At 38.1% G+C, this 17,310-nt stretch overlaps 2 protein-coding genes across 8 annotated transcripts in view; both read left to right on the top strand.

Annotated features, from left to right (window-relative positions):
• Positions 1-6,998, top strand: part of LOC6040670 (cystinosin homolog) — a 37,695-nt gene extending 30,697 nt beyond the window's left edge. For 4 of the 5 annotated variants that reach the window (XM_038266733.1, XM_038266732.1, XM_038266735.1 and 1 more), the window contains exons 4-6: positions 54-342; positions 402-504; positions 6,675-6,998. In XM_038266733.1, coding sequence (XP_038122661.1) covers positions 54-342; positions 402-504; positions 6,675-6,792 — 510 coding nt within the window. In that variant the 3' untranslated portion in view covers positions 6,793-6,998. Of the gene's footprint in view, positions 1-53; positions 343-401; positions 505-952; positions 1,305-6,674 lie in introns of those variants that run through there. The other variant, XM_038266736.1, reaches the window with a different exon arrangement.
• The window catches only part of LOC119771181 (G protein-coupled receptor kinase 2), a 247,879-nt gene that overhangs the window by 30,697 nt on the left and 199,872 nt on the right, over positions 1-17,310 (top strand). For 2 of the 3 annotated variants that reach the window (XM_038266730.1, XM_038266728.1), the window contains exon 2: positions 11,483-12,140. The gene's annotated coding sequence lies outside the window, so the exon portion shown is untranslated. Of the gene's footprint in view, positions 1-7,506; positions 7,984-11,482; positions 12,141-17,310 lie in introns of those variants that run through there. The other variant, XM_038266731.1, reaches the window with a different exon arrangement.

Here is a 17,310-nt window from a genome sequence, read left to right as displayed (position 1 = left end):
ACCGTGATCCTGCTTACAAGAGAGAGATCGCTAAATGATCTTGTTTGTTTCAGCGCGGGGAACAACGGGTATCGTACACCGCCCAGGGAATCCTGGGAATCTTCGCTACGGTGATCGTCGTGGCAGGAATTCTCGTTGGAACGAGCACGTGGCACTGGCTGGATTTCCTGTACACGCTCAGCTACATTAAGCTCGCGATCACGCTGATCAAGTACGTACCGCAGGCGGTACTGAACTTCAGGCGGAAGAGCACGGTCGGGTGGAGCATTGAGAACATCTTGCTCGACTTTACCGGCGGTACGTTGAGCATGCTGCAGATGCTGCTCAACGCGTACAACTATGGTAAGTAGTCTTTTATGATTAAAGAAATTGTATGTTCTTATACCTTCTCTAATCCTTAGACGATTGGGCGTCCATCTTTGGTGATCCGACCAAGTTCGGCCTGGGACTGTTCTCGGTCCTGTTCGACATTGTGTTTATCGTGCAGCATTACGTGTTGTACAAGTAAGTATAGCGGAACCTTGCGATCTTGTACCAAATTTATTCCGAGAATCTCCTCCCCACAAAAAAAAAGAAAACACTAACCTCCCAATTCTAACCCCGAAACATCAAATGTATTTAATCCTTACAGACGGCCCAAGCGAACAATTGACACTGTAGAATCTAACCTAGAAACCCTACTAAAACAACCTCACGCAGCAGCCACAAGCACTGACACGGATTAACAAACCACACAAACACACAATTCTCGTTCGAATGCATGGGGGTACAAATCTTCAACCACACCACTCAACACAACACACAAAGTCATGAGCACACAAACCAACCTTATTTATGAAAACATTTTTTATTTATAAACAAAAGTTTAAAAAAAAGAAACACAACCACTAATCACAAAATTTGGTTTCATTTGACTCATTCCTCGTATAACCGCAAACAATTGACTCCCCAGAAACCGCTCGGATCCCAAAACCCTGGAGGAAGAGTCCAGCAACAGTACCTATCCGGCCGAGTCAGCTGCCGGAAGCAAGGCCAGCATACCTTGAGGCCAGGGCCGGAGTCCTGATTCTGGTACAAAAGTGCTGCTTTTTCTCGTTGCCTTGTCTGCCACCGTGCGCGCCGTGCAGATAGATTATACGTACTAAACTATACTGTACTGCGAGCTATATGTTAAGGAGCCCTTGGAGGACGTATTGACGATCGGACGATGACGACGGATGCTGGTTCGATTGTGAACGAAATTCCATATTTTGTGAAACCATTTTTCATCGTATGAAATATACTACTATTAGTCTGTGTTTTGAGTGAAGTTTTTTTTTTATTATAGTTATAAACAATATTTAATTCGCTCTAGTTTGGGAAACCTTGGTATATAAGTCTGAAAGACACTGATGGGTAAATATCTCCGAATGCATATCCGAAATTTTAATAAAAGCGATGATAAATATAGTAATGTTTGTTCTTATTTGTTTTATGCTAGATTTAAACATGCAATTGTGAAGATAACCAAATTTGATTCACGGCACAGTTTTCAGGACAGCTGTTTCTATCACAATTTGTATAATTCTTCGTGAAATTTTCAATATTCGTATAAAATAATTCCAGCTCAAACAGGATTTTCCGGTACTTTTATACTCGACCCTATCTGATTTCAATGAAACTGTGTAAAAATGTTATGCTGTACTTATACGACCAATTTTTGTTTGTACGGAGCCAGTTGTATTTGAGAATGATATTTGATAATGGCGTAAGGATTTCAATATTTTTGTACTTCGTAACTAAAATTTGGATGTTTCTCGTAGCCGTTGCATCGTGTAAAAAAGGGTTAAAGACAAACTTGCAGGAAATTTGACGGGCTTTTCGAAAAAACCAAAAGAAGATAAAACACGGATAAAATAAAATAAGCCACTTCTATAAGATTTTTTGATTTTTTAGTTTAAAAGTAAAATTTGACGGTTAGGAATTTTCTACGAAATTAGACTTTTTTTTATTTTTGTTTCTGTATTTTTCAATTCGGCTGAAACCTTTTTGGTGCCTTCGGTATGCCCAAAGAAGCTATCATTAGTTTGTCCATATAATTTTCTATACAAATTTGGCAGTTGTCCACACACAAATGATGTATAAAAATTCAAAAATCTGTATTTTTTGAAGGATTTTTTGATCGATTTGGTGTCTTCGGCAAAGATGTAAGTACGACTACACTGACAAAAATAATTCACGGTAAACAAAATGATTTTAAATTCGACATTTTGTCACTAATACTTGATTTGCAAAAAAAAAAAACACTTTTTTCTGATATGTTTTAATATTGATGTCTTCCAACATTTCAGAAATTTCCAGAATGTACAAAAAAACTTTGACCGATTTATGAATTTTTTAATCAATACTAATTTAACAAAAATTGCAAATTTTTTCAGCTTCAAATCTAATTTGCAATCAAAAAGTACTCTTGTGTAATTTTGATAAAGTACACCATATTCAAGTTCGTAGTTATTCATTTTTTTTTAAATTAGTGCACATGTTTGCCCAATTTTGAAAAAAATATTTTTACCGTGAAAACTGAGAAAATTCTCTAAATTTTGTTTTTTTGAACTGATTTTTTTTTTTATTTTTTTTATCAAGACTGACATTCAATATACCATCCTTTTGAAATGTTAGTCTTGATTTAAAAGAATTGAAAAAAAAAAATGTTTTCGGAAAGATCAGCAAATTTAACGAATGTTTCATATTTTAACATTTAAAATCGGACCATTAGTTGCTGAGATATCGACATTAGAAAATGGTGAGTTGTTTGAGTGTGACTTAGAAAACATCAATTTTCCGCTTTTTAAACCTTTGCATGGCAATAACTCAGCAACTAAGGATCGCATCAACAAAGTTCATAAAAGCTGGTTTTTTTTTTCAAAAGTTGGCAAACATGTGCACTTATTTAAAAAAAAATTAAAAACTGCGAATATCAAAAAAGTTACCTAAAAATGGCTTTAACTAGAAAACGCAATTTTTTTTAGAATTTTATCAAAAATTCACTTAAGTATTTTTTGATTGCAAATTTGATTTTACATCGAAAAATAAAGTTGAAATTTTTTGCGACCAATATTTCGATCTTTTGAAAAAAATCAGTATTGACTCAAAAATTCAAAACTCGCTCAAGGATTTTTTGAACAACCTGGAAATTTCTGAAAAGTTGGCATTTGATGTCCCCAAAAACACATCAAAAAATAAACATTGTGGTTTTTGCAATTCAAGTTTTAGTGGCAAAATGTTAAATTAAAAATCACCAAAAACTTTTTCACCGTGTATCATTTTTTCAGTGTAGGCCTTATCCATACCTACAATTTTGCCGAAGACAACGAATCGATCATAAAATTCCTTCAAAAGATACAGATTTTTGAATTTTCACATTTCATTTTTGTATGGACAGCTGACAAGTTTGTATGGAAAATTATATGGACAAATTAATGATGCAAACTGGCTTCTTTGGGCATACCGAAGGCACCATAAAACTTTCGGTTTCAATTATTCAATTATGTAAAATTTTCTGCAGAATCGATTCCTGCAAATCCTGCAAGTTGTGACTGTTTGACCACTTTTCTTAAGAATAGTTAAAAACTGGGTGCAGAGAGATCGAAGCAATCTGTGCCCGTGTTCGGACGCGTTTTTTGAGCGCTGTCATTTTTTTTCCATTTAATCGTCTTTAAAAGTGTTAAATTTCTTAAAATACGGAGATCTCTTTATAATTTTCGGTTCAAAACATTTGTAGTTGAAGTGATGGAAGTGAAAGGCAGACTTTTTCGGTGAAATGTTTGAAATACGACTTTCACGACTCGGCAGAGTTGCTCCACCGGGAGGAGATGTCAGCAGCAACAAGAAGATCAGGACCTGGGTAACTTCACGAAGTGGCCATCAGCTAGAGCGTTGCCTGTGGTTCCAGTTCGACCAACATAAATTCCAGAATGGCGACGTCGTTTTTCAAGAATTGTCGAAGCAGATGTGGGTGGTGATCATCATCCATCCTCATTAAAGTGGGTCGCTTGCAGTTAATCGTGCGGTTTTAGGATTGCTGCCGGAAGCTCTGCTGATCAAGACAGGGATTCAAGAAAAGTCATGATTCATGTGACATGTGGCGAAACGATCGGAAATGAGCTGGTTTCGAGGATTCTTCGTATTTGGTGAGAGCTTTCCATTTTTATTTTCAATTGACACTTCCATCCACTCTAACATCCATACATTTCACTAAAGACCAACCACGCCAATCTTACTATATACGCGGTAGGGTGTTCCCTTGGTCGTTCGCTGTGAGTTGTGGATTGCCTGCTTCTCTAATGAAGGTTCGACTGAGGGGGCATGCTTATTAATTTCTCGTCGCTCCATACCCTCAGTGACGTGATGGGAGCAAAGGCGTCTATGCAAAGTGTCCCTTCACCCGCTACAAATTTCCGGCGCTTGGGGCGGGAAGAGGGAAACCATTTTGATCTATGCGCCGGTATTTGTAGCATTAAAATTCGTGCAAAAAAACTTATGCACGTGGGTGTACAGATTACGGAGTAAAAGATGATCGAATTGTTCACCTAGCGCTCACATGTGTTCCAGGACCAAGTTGCCTGCGGGTATGGGGATCATACATACATACATACATACAATAGTTAAAAACTGGGTGCAGAATAGTGGTTCGCAAAGCGGCCTCAATTTAGAACTGTCAAAGCGGAACCAATAGAGATCTCCACGGTTTCTCCCACGCACACCACGATTCTGTATTAGTATTTGTATTTAATGTATTGTTTTGGTTTTGATCGATTCTGATTGGCTGAATTCCAAGCAGCTGATTTTGTTTACACTATTTTTACGCAGACATAGGCAACTCGAGTAGACCAATCGTCTGTAAAAACCAGCTGTTTACCACGTGCTCGTGGTATAACAAAGGTCACAGCTGATTTTGACAGACGATTGGTCTACTCGATTTGACTATGTCTGCGTGTACATTTTGTTACAAACTAATACACTCTCGCGCGTGGATATCTCTATTTACTGTTCGCAAAATGCTACCAAGAAGTGGCAAGTATTGTGATCGATCTATAATTTATTTTGTTTTGTCATCACGTGGAAAACAAAAAAGGCCTCTTTTGGCTTCCCATCGTTTAGTCTACGAAGAAAAAAAGCACAAAGCACTTAATTTTTCAGCGAAAACTTTAATATCAACAGATCCAAAATGTTTCAAAACAATTCACTTAAGCAGCAAAAACTATGTCACGCTTGAGCTTGAACATAGCCTTCTACTTTGTTTATGTTTACAGCTGTAGTGCAGCTGTATTAGTGGGGAGCTTTCGAAAATCACGTTACGCAGTCTGTCTTTTCAGCACCCAGGTTAAAAATGATGAATTTTGTATTTTTTTTGCAGGAGATAAACATCATTATACATTTAACATGAGGTTTTAAAGATAATTTTTGGCAATTTCCGCAAAAATTTTGAACGAAAAAAAAGTGAGTTCACCTTTAAATTTGGCTTTTAAGCTAAAAAAAAATCTCAAGCAGCTACGTTTAAATTAGATAACATCTTAGAATGTGTTGTCTTATTTGGGCCACCCTATTCCAAAACAAAACAAAATAAATCTAATATTTTTTGGCCAAGGAACTTCCATGCCAAATTTAGGCCAAATTGGAACCAAAAGAAAATAAATACGCTTATCTTTTTGTTAGTCGCAAATTTTCCAGCTGTTTGAAAAATATTTTAAGGATTAGGCAGTTATAGGCATCTAGTAGTAATATTAAAAAAAATGCGTTTTCACCACTTTAAAGTTATTGGTGCAAATTGGGTTAAAATCGTGTGCGCAGGCATTCATTGAGTTTCCTCAGATTTTGCATTGCGAACATGGGCAGTATACGAATGCAAAATCGATTTGATTTCGAATTTGTTAAAAAAAATATTGCTAAGATTTTTTATGGCCGATATTTCTCTGTATAAAATAAGAATTCGTAGATTTTGTCAATTAATCTGAATTTCAATTATTTTATTAAATTTTACGTTATATTACGTAAAAAAGTAGCCAATAAGTGCGACAAAAAAAAGGGTATATTTGTGCTTGTTATATTTCTTTAAGTCATGCCAATTTTTATTCATATAGATACATCCTAAAATGGCATCATTAACAAGTTTTGGGTCACTTAACCTACCTTCAAAGAACCTTGAAGAATTATGATTTAAATTAGATTTTTGAATAATTTTGAAAATAACTAGATTGTCTTCTACACAAATCAAATAAACATTCAAGAAAATAGCTTTTTTTACCCAACGCTGACGAGATACAGGCTCATCATACAAATATTTTTTTTCTCACCAACTTCAGCCTCGGGTATCATAACAAAATTCGCTTTTTTTTTGCTCTTGGAGCAGGGTCATTTAATTGCATGTAAAAGGCTTGGCTTATAAATCAATTTTGCATTATTTTATGAAATTGTATGTAACATTACAGTCATAAATATGTAGGTCGTGAATATGGGACATCTATTTGACCGAATGGTCAATGTTTTCTTATAAACTTTCTTATAACTAGCACCTTGATCATAAGCACTACACAAATCCACCACACCTTTGATTCTCGGAATAAATTAATCATTCAAACCATTAAATCCAATTATATTTCAATAACGCTACACCACAATCTCTTATTCATTCCCAGACGAACCGATTACATCGAGCTGCCGGAGGAGAACAGTGCCGGGGCTGATCCTGGCACCAGTCATCTGCCCATATCACCGGACCCGGTTAGCGAAAGCCAAGAGGCACCACTAGCATAAGCACAATTTAGTATCCAGCTCTTTACAACACACGCTAAAACAATTGTGTCTGATAGATTAACCTATAGGTATAAAAAGTAATCAATCGCAAAAAGGCTGATATTTTTGTAACCAACTTTCATCCTGTCCAGTCCGAATCAGTCCATCACATTGAGCTTTAAGCAGAACTGTATTTAATAAAATGCTGTGTAGTTAATTGATCTCAATTGAGAGTGTTTTACATGGTTGTCCGAACGTCTTGAATATTGATTCTTCATAGACAGAACTTAAAATAAGTTTGTACTCGATGTCGATTGGTGTTTTCATCCCAACAAAAGGTGTTATTATTCGATCAGGAAGGAATTGTGTGATTCACAATCTTCAGCGAATGTTTTGTTTGTTTTTATAATGTTGTGTTTATGTTTACTTCAAAGTAACCGTCATTGTCTGTAAAACCTTCCATTTGACTGATCACTTTCACCCCTGGTGGCCACTAGCTCAACTAATCGGCACCGCTAGCATCTCTAAGTTGAATGTTTTGACGTTTCTGTAGTAACTGCACTAGTATTCGTGTAATCATTACAATCTCACTAACACCAACGCAATTTCTCAGTGGTATACGTACGAAATGCACTCTTTCTCTCACCTTACTCTCTCTTCGGTTTGCGCATGTATTGGTGCCATCTCTCCGTCTCTCGCTCTTGATTCACAGTCGAATCGGTAACGTAGCGGACGGCCTTCTCCACACGATTCAGTCTGTAGATGAGAGTCGTTCCGTGCCGTCGAACCTTGTGCGTGAGGTGTCTCCGTGCTTCGCTGTTCATTGAGATAGATTCATTTTCCTTCAGTGTATATCTCCTCCCAAATACTTCTGGCTGGCCCAGCAGGTCGGTGAGTGGCACAGCCTGAACGTATCCGCGCGCGCGTGTGTGTATGTGTGAAAGCATATTTTGGTCCATCAGCAGCAGCAGTGAAAAATCGGCCAAAATAAACGTCATACATTTTTCATCGGACGGTTGGTTGCACCTCGGAGTGACCGCCAGCGGAAGGATCCCGATCCCGATCCTCTGTCGGATGCGCGAGACTGTGCAAAAGACTGTCCCACTTTGCTTCGAGTCCCTCGGCTCCTCCAGAGCAGTCGCCAGATAGTCCCCAAAGTGTGTAGAGGAAGAAGAGAAGCAACACACACGGCGGAGCAGCGCAAATTTGTAGGTGTGTATTGGTGCCGCCTTACTCGCCGAGCTGCCTTTGGTTGGGTGTATTGGTGTGGTGTGGCGATTCTCGCCTTTTGCGTGAATGGTTTCTCGAACTTGTGGTGTGTCCAGCATCCATTTGGCGTGTATGAACCTGAACATACGCACATGCACGACGTCAAGTGGTGGTGGCGAACAAGAATGAAAAGTGTTGTGTACCGTAGGGGGTCGGTTTGTTGGATTGCGTGTGGAATGTGACGAAAGACTGATGGATTGAAAAACACAAACAGCGGAGAGGTCTGATGAAAAGAGAGCTGATTTCACATGGTGTGATCGTTGAAAATCTGTTTTAGGATTGGCGTTGCAGTAACATAAATTTAATTTTACCTTCAATGTGTTTCAAGGATAAGTACGAGTCAAACACTAATTTGGGCTGTTCTGTGTAATAGATTGCTAATGTATTGTTCCAAACCATGGAAATCAATCATACTGTAAAGACAAAAAGCGCATGCTACAAGCATAACCATCACGACGACATGAATTTTAGATACTTGAATAGCACGTCCCGAGACGGGAAAGGGTGTTTCATCTTCAGGCGTTTCATTTCGCATCCCGAAATTTTGGATTACTACCCCTTATAGAGCCCTAAGACGAAGTTCTTTATCAAAAATAAAAAAAAAAGTTTATAAATCAAATTTACAAACAATGCTTTAAAAACTTGAATGCAAAAGATGTTTTGAAATGCATTTCTCAGCAGTTCAGTGAATTTTCTATCATTATATTTCAAAATACCTTAACAGTGACGATTTTTTTCGTCAAAAAAATAACCTTTTGTTGTACTGTTCATGGGAATTTCACAAATAATCAAAATATTTACAAACATACAAAAAAATGATTATCAAACCCTTTTTTTTCATAATAATAAAATGCATTTCAAATTGATTTCAGCTGATTGCACGTTTGTTTTCATTGAAATTTTGATTTTTTTGAAAAAAAGATTACTTGCCCCCTGATTTTCGAGCATTTAAAAAATGGTGGTACACTTTGTCAAAAAGATTGTCAAGTAGTTTTCCATTTTTTATTTGATATCGAATCTTAATTTCAAAATTTTATACGCCGCTTAATTGTTCTGAACATTAGGGGAAATATACCCTTTCTAATCAAACACCTATCTTCTTCGTCATAGAAGAGTTTGATGCTCGATGAAAGCTCCAAAATTACTATCTAGGCTATAAACTGACCAGCAACAACACCGCCTCAAGTAAGCACGCAAATTTATGCCACTTATTGACCAAAAAGATCAAATCTAATGCACTTTTGATCATAATTTCTATTTGGCGAGACCATTTCTCATCATTTTGGTGGCACATACATCCACACGCAAAAAAAATCGTCAGTTTTTGATTTTTGTATTTTTTAAATTTGGGCTTCGTCATGCACCCAGGATATGTCTTTAGAGTCTTCACCTTAAATTTCAGCCAATTTGGTCCATCCCATCTCGAGATATCGTGGCACCCGTAAATCTATTCGGTGTTTCGCTTCGCTTGGAGACGGTGATTTTAACGGATTGCAGAATGGATTTTCGCCATGTGATGTGATGATTGTCTAAGTTGCCTAAGAATCGATAATTGGGAATAGAACCAATTCCACCTGAACTAGGTTCTCACCACAATGGCAGCCGTCCATTGCCGGCCGCTCCCATCTCCACCGCGCACCAGGGACAAGGAAAGGGATTTGGATGACGGGAAGTGTTGATGCTCCACTTTTTTCAGTGTATTAAGGGAAAATCTCCACGGTATCCACAAGTAAGTTTCGCTTGGAGTTGTCTTCTCATCTCTTATTGGATGAATTCTATCAGTCGTCCAGGCTATTTTTAACGAGGTATTTTCAGATTAAATTTCAACTGCGCTTGCAATCTTGCATGCAATCTGGTTTGAGTACTGATATTCAACTTGCATTCAATTTGATTCTTTGCCCGATTCTTGGACTCAACTATATCAGTCTCAGTCCTCCTCAAGCTACCTATGCTCCACGGTTAAGTGGAAAGTATTTTTGCGAACCCCGGCGTGAGCTTCAAGTTTTTATTTAATTCAAATTTTATTGAGTCCAACTTTCTCGTCCCGCATGGCAAAATTTTAAGCTTAATTCGTCTCTTACTCAGTTTAATCATGATATATCATCTCGAAACTTTCAGGAGTGATTAAAAATCATCTTTTAAATTTTCTGTAATATGAAATTTTGTAATTTTTTACATGTATGTAACCTCTTAAGAAAAATCATGATTTTCAAATCAACAGAACTTTTGGTTGATTCAAATATCTGGAGTTTTTTTTTGTAAAGGTCCAATAAACAAAATTTCCAATAAGGCTTTCTAGTCAGAAATTTACCAATACATTCAAAGTATGTTTACATTACAGCTGGACGATTGTTTGCATCAGGTTTCCTATCTCTTTCTAGCAAAAGTTTTTGTCAGACGACTTCTAGCTGGTTTTTTTGACTGACTGCCCGATATGTCAGCCAACATACTTCGCAGGGCTGTGACAGCTACAGCTCGATCATTGTTTGCATCAGGACACTATGACGAAGAGTTCGTCATTTTTGAGTTAAATTATATTTTTTTCACTGGGCCTAGAAAGCCTTATTGTTGCCTTTTGGGTGTTTTTGAAACCGCCTTGAGTCAGGGGTATTAAAAAACACCCAAAAAGCAAAAACTGAAAATTTGGTTTGTTGGACTTTTTCAAAAAAGACTCCAGATATGCCTTATTTTTCTGCGTCCTGGAAGTTAAGGGTCGCATCACAATGTTTTATCTTTCAGACACATTTAGTTCAGATCAAAAATTCCTTCAGGGCTTTCAAGAAGGTTAGGACTGACATATTTTGATCCATTTTGGTGCAAAATTTTGTAATATTGAATTAAATACAGAGCATTTCGGAGTAATGATCAATTTGCTTTAAAAATGATTGATGCCTTCAGACTCTTGCATAAACCACGTAGCTCCTCCCCCCTCCATGGTTGTTTTCTCCATGCAAAATTTCAACTCTTTAGATTGGGGGATTAGCTCATCTCGTACAATTCGTTACGAACAGGGGGAGGGGAGTAAAAATCCAAAAAAGCCTTACTAAGAAAAGAACGCTTCCTAAGGAGGAATATCTTTGTACTTCAACGACTCTGGGCTCTTAATTCCATGAAATGTTGTGAAATAATAACAACCACTTCTCAGGATTCTTCAACTCAAATTCCAACTCAAGAAACTCTCACTTTCGTTCGCAAAAACCGTTCAACTCCGGCATCCATCGCCCCTTACGGTATTCGTATCCATCCTCCCTTTGGAGCCTCTGAGATAACGAACCTCCGCGACTGTCGGGAGAATCTCGCCGATGTACTCCGTCCTTGCCCTGTCCTGGTCCAATCCAGTTCCTGAACCCACCACCATCACACACCGATGATCCCCACCCACGAACTCTCCACTGGCATAAATAGAACACTCACTGTAGTATCGTTTTATTTTTTCTTACAGAACCAGCGTCAGCGGCCAAGAGAACAGAGAGCGAATCCAGCGATTCCGGAGCAACAAGAGCAGAGCAAGACGTCGGGTCAACTGCTCGCTTGGATGTGTGCTGTGGTGAAGTGTTGCGTACAGTGTTGCGAGTGTATCCAGTGAGGGTGGTTGAGCACGACGGCAAGCAAGTGTGTTTGAGCAGGTCGAAATAGTGTGAAGAAAAATCCGGCACAAAAAGCGTGAAAAAAGAGGTGTTCTGGAGGCAGGAAGAGCAGGTCACAGTGGGCAGCGACGGTGATTGAAAGTGCAAAAATTTAGCCGAAATTGGCCCGAAAGTGGAGTCCCGGTGCGGAAAGTGATTGTGAACACGGTTGTGGAGGAAAAAAAACGGTGCCGACTGTGGTGGAGCACAAGTGGATGTTGTGTACCACACCCCAAAACGAAGTGGCGCGACCGTAACCAAAGTGTGTGTCGTTCGTCGCGACGAAGAGGTGACTACCGGCCAAGAGGTGACCAAGTGTCAAACCGCGCGCAGAAGAGCGGGTGAATCAATCAGCGTTTGAGCTAAAACAGCCCGAAGAAAAAACCCGGAAAGTACACGGGTTCGGTCAACGACTGCATCCAGAGTGGAGTCTCCAGACGTGCAGCAAGCCTGCTGCGAGAGTCAGAGCACTAGGTGAGCGAGATTCTTGAACAACTCAGGGGTAGTACCGTGCAGTAAGGTATTTCCCTGACACACAACTCAAATCAGAACTCGAGCAAGGAGGGAGGAAATTCTCCAGGGGGCGGACAAGCAAGAATTGGCCGGCATTCAAAAGGGAGATGAATCGCCCCTTGCGACGCAAGGCAGGTTGGAAAATATTTTCGTACAACTTTTTGACAGCTGGATTATCGGCTCGTTTGTATGTGAGCGGGTGGTTGAGAATCGGAGAGCAGGACCGGTGTGTGTGTGTGTGTGTGTGGAGCTCTAAACTTTTGTGAATGAGTGTTTGTGTGTGTATATATCTTTCGCGATGAAGAAGACGACGATGACGATGGTAGACGGCGACCTGCCTGCAGGCAGGCAAGCTACGGCGCAGGACTTGGAACGACAAGGGAACTGGGGGTGAAGTTATACGGCGGGGTCTGGCTGTGCTCGGGTTTGTTGGCAGCTCGCTGCTTTTTTTTGAGTGGATTATAATTGTGTTTTAAATGTGGAAATTGTTTCTGGGCACTGCATTGTTTGCAAATTAAGGGGTTTTTGCTGTTGGGTTTTGACCGAAAAGTTTGCGTGGTTGATGCAGAGTCAGATTTGAAATTTATTTTGTTAAATTCATTTCAGTCTAGATTCAATTTGAGTCATTTTAAGCAAGTTCTGGCCTACGAAAAACTTGCCTTTTCTTGTTTAAGGGTTTTTCCTTTAATTTTTAGTGTTTTAATTATCTTTTTTTTACAGTATTTGACCTATTTACAGCTTTTAATCTTTATCTTCCACCTGTTTAGTACAATTTTTTCTAGTCATATCTTTGTAGTTTTTTTTAACATAACTATACAAAATTTAATAATTAATTGTGCAACAAAAAATAAATAAATAAATGAAAATAACAAGCCATTGCCTCAACACATGTGAATGCAAAAAGTGTTTTAAAATGCATTTTACACTAGTTCAGTTGTTTTGCAAACATTCGTTTTAAAACATGTAAAATTCACCGAAAAACAAGAAAATGAAATGAAGAAAAAAAATTTTGTTCGTGATTCGATTATCCGAAGCCCCATACAAACCTTCGGATAATCGAAACTTTTGATTATCGAGACTTCGGATAATCGAGTCTGGACTGTATAACTAATTGGCTAAACTTCAATGAAGTTATGAAAATATTTAACTCTATCTCTAAAATTCAAAAATGTAAAATGTATGATCTAAGAATATTCTCAAAATTTCAAGCCAAAATAATTGTTTAATCCCTTTCTGTAAGTTACCCTTGATTCTAGCTTTAAACATATTTCACAAAACTTTTATTAAATAATATTGAAAATCAAACCAATTGTTTCCGAGTTATCAAGAGTTGGTAATTGAAACTAATTGAATGATTTTGAGATAAAGTTTCAACTAAATGAAAAGCAAGTATCATAAACAAATGCAAATTTCTGGAGAATTACTCTTGTCGTGTTTTTATCTTTTCTTTTTGTATCTTTTGGTTTATTCGTGTTTATAATATTTTTCAACTCACTTTCTAGTTTTTGGCTTGCTAAAAGAATTTCTTATGTTTTAAATTCTTGGATTTGATGATTTTACTTGTTTAATGTGATTTTGACAATGTTTAGAAAATAGAAGTTTATGCAACAAGTTGCAATAGAGGATTTTTTCGCACGAGCCGTACATTTATTCAATGAGGTTCACCGAGTTGGATAAATAAGACGAGTGATGAAAAAATCAAGTTTTGCAACGAGTTCCATACATCGTTTTTTTGCGATTCGGACCTTTGAACAGAATTATAGGACAAATGTCCATGCATTGAGTCAATGAATCGTTTAATCAAAAAAAAATTTAAAAGTATAACTTTTCCAAACAAGTGCACACAATTGGTTATAATTAGAAAAGTAATGGTCTATGTTAAAATCAAACATTGCAAAGATCACTGAAAAATCGAAAAAGCGTGTTTAATAGGCCTAAAATTACCAAAATAAAAGAAAAACTGAACAAGACAAGTGAGCTCTAAAAACTGTTTAGGCCGAATTTTGTCTCCACCGGGTCTGACTAATGTCGAGAGGGGGGCTAAAAAAAATAATGAAAAAACAGGCCTAGGTTTCAACATTTGGATGAAAATAGTGCTTTGAAATGATTTGGAGGGCGAAATAACTTTGAAATATATTTGCAACGGCCTTATTTGAAAAAAAAAAAAATAAATAAATAAATTGCGTAATGGCGGAATATTGTATGCTAGGCCTTTTGAAATGTTTGTCTTGATTTTAAAATATTGTTTTCGAAAAGATCGTAAAATTTCACGCATGTTTCATATTTTAACATTGTAAATCGGACCATTAGTTGCTGAGATATCGACATTAGAAAATGGTGGGTTGTTTGGGTGACACTTAGAAAACATCAATTTTCCTGTATTTAAACACTTGCATGGCAATATCTCAGCAATTATGGGTCGTATCAACAATGTTCTGGAAAGCAAAATATAGAGAATTTTCTCAGCTTTTCAAAAATATTTTGTTCAAAAGTGGGCAAACATTTGCACTAATTTAAAAAAATGAAAAACTGCGACTATTTTCAAAAAAGTTCCCTAAAATGGATTTAACTTGAAAACGGTGCACTTTATAAAAATTTAACTGAAGTACTTTTTGATTGTAAATTTGATTTGACATCGAAAAATTATGTTGAAAAATTTTTGCGACGAATATTTCGATTTTTTTTTTTTTAAATCAGTATTGATTCACAAATTCATAACTCGGTCAAAGCTTTTTTGCACAACTTTGAAATTTCTGAAAAGTTGGCATTTTATGTCCTCTTAAACATATCAAAAAATAAAAAATTGAATTAGTGTTTTTTTTGGAAATCAAGTTTTAGTGACAAAAAGCTAACTAAAAAGTCACCAAATTTTGTTTACCGTGTATAATTTTTTTTAGTCTAGTCCGTATCCATACCTACAACTTTGCCGAAGACACCAAATCGATCAAAAAATTCCTTCAAAAGATACAGATTTTTGAATTTTCATGCGTCAGTTTTGTATGGAAAATTATATGGACAAACTAATGATGCAAAATGGCTTCTTTGGGCATAATACAAGACAAGTAAAGTTTCGTAGAAAATATGTAGCTAAAAAACAACGTAAAAATAAAAAAAAATAAAAAAATAGGGCAGTTAATTCTTTGAACGTACACACAAACAAATTTCCAAATGTTACATCATATATGATGTAACACTTTTGCACGTCATTTAACATTTAAATTTAAATGCAATTTGATGTAAATTTGAAACAAACTATACGTAAAAACCTGATTTTACGTGTGATTTAACCGTTTACGTCGAAACTCAAGTGTACATCAACTTAGTTTAAAAACGAAACTAAACGAAACTATTGGCACTACGCCCCCCGGGGCATGGCCTTCCTCTAACGTGGGATTTCTGCTCCAGCGCCTCTGACGAGACAGGAGAAACCGGGACCGACGTTTTACTTCACCATCCGATAGAAGCTCAGTGGATAAGGCGGGAATCGAACCCGCGTCTCATAGCATCATCGGGATCGGCAGCCGAAGCCGCTACCCTGCGCCACGAGACACACACAACTTAGTTTACACGTGATTAATTTTTCCCGTGTCGAGTAAATTCACATTTTTTCTAATCTAATCTAATCTAATCTAATCAGACACTAGCGCAGCCAATCTTTCGAAGGGATCCTGGAGAGCGCCTTAGGTTTGATTACGCCTAGCACTCTTCTTGTCATTTATTAACATTTGTAGTGCGCCACTGCGAGTAAATTCACATTTTTTTCTATGTTGAAATTATAAGTCATCTTTTATGTCTGTACGTAATTGAAGATTTACTGATGAATTTACTTATCAAATCCGAGTCAGCTGTAATTTACCAACTTTTGTTTATTGAAATCGTATCTTAAATTCAATGCTACAAATTGCGCCTGTATGACTTTCATTCATATTTCGCTGTAATGGTTTTCCCTAGGTTAATCATATGTTTTATCGAGAATAATATCCGATAATATTTGAACTCGTCATAAACGTTATTGTACTGCCTGGAAATACATACGGAAATTCTAGCTCGAATCTTTCATTGAGAAATCCTATTCCCACAAATTAATGTTATCAGTACCAATGCGGAATAAAGCTCTGACTGGCTCGACTTTTTGATAAATGTTCCATTGAACTCTGACATTCATCCGTCTTCTTATCAGTCATGGAACACCCAATCAAGGCGCTTCAATCCAAAAGTTCATCTGGCCAATTCTGTCCATCGCCCATTAGATTCCGTTTTGGCAAACCACTTTCGCCCTGGTGCTGCTGCTCTTCTACGTGCCATGTACAGCTTCATTGGCTTCATCCATTACCGGTGGTAAGGGGAAAGGTGGCCCTCCCATTTGGATTCCTTGACTAACGGACCATGTCCAGCTGATGTCCCCCTTCCCGTTCTTCTGTGCAAATTGCTCCGACTCTTTCTCGGTTCGTTTCATTAAGTTAGCTCTGCTGTGTTGTGGTGTGCACTATTCCCATTAAGATGGGAATCCGACACCCACATAGAAGCCCCGCTACTCCCGGCCCCACCCTCAGATGCATAATCCATGCCCCCGAGCCGTCCGAGCTGAAGTGATTTACTGCACTCTGGCGAACGCACTCTCGAGCTCGGCCAGGCAAGAAAGCAGAGGTGAATGGAATCGTTTATAGTCTAATTGACTCCGTATTTGCTAATGAAAACCAACCGGATCGATTCCCGGGGGTTCGACAGGGGTTCTTAAGCATCTAGAAACTTTTATTTGCAAACGGTTCACCGAGATTCCAGACGGGGCTCTTGGATTCCTAACCACTCGTCTTACTACGTCAATGCTGCGACGGCTTGACGGCAACCAAAAGGACAGAACGAAAGATCTCGAGAACCACTGCACTCCACTCCTAACGTCCCGTGAAGCGTAACGGATCTCGTTGTACACGGCCAGTAACGGGCGCAAACCTTGGACACACTGCTCTGGTGGTTGAACCTGGTGCGAAACGTGTGTGACAAACTGCCGTTTCGAACCGGAAACCCGCCGCAGTCTTCCGAATCGTTGCTGTTACCTGCTGAACGCCGCTGCCGCTCTTCAGGAGTTGCGTGATGGCGGCCACTGAATGCAATGTTCAGTTATGGACAGCTG

Source organism: Culex quinquefasciatus, chromosome 1, assembly GCF_015732765.1.
Source record: "Culex quinquefasciatus strain JHB chromosome 1, VPISU_Cqui_1.0_pri_paternal, whole genome shotgun sequence".
Lineage (NCBI taxonomy): Eukaryota > Metazoa > Arthropoda > Insecta > Diptera > Culicidae > Culex > Culex quinquefasciatus.
Note: the sequence above shows the minus strand (reverse complement) of the source record. Positions and strands in the feature narration are given on the sequence as shown.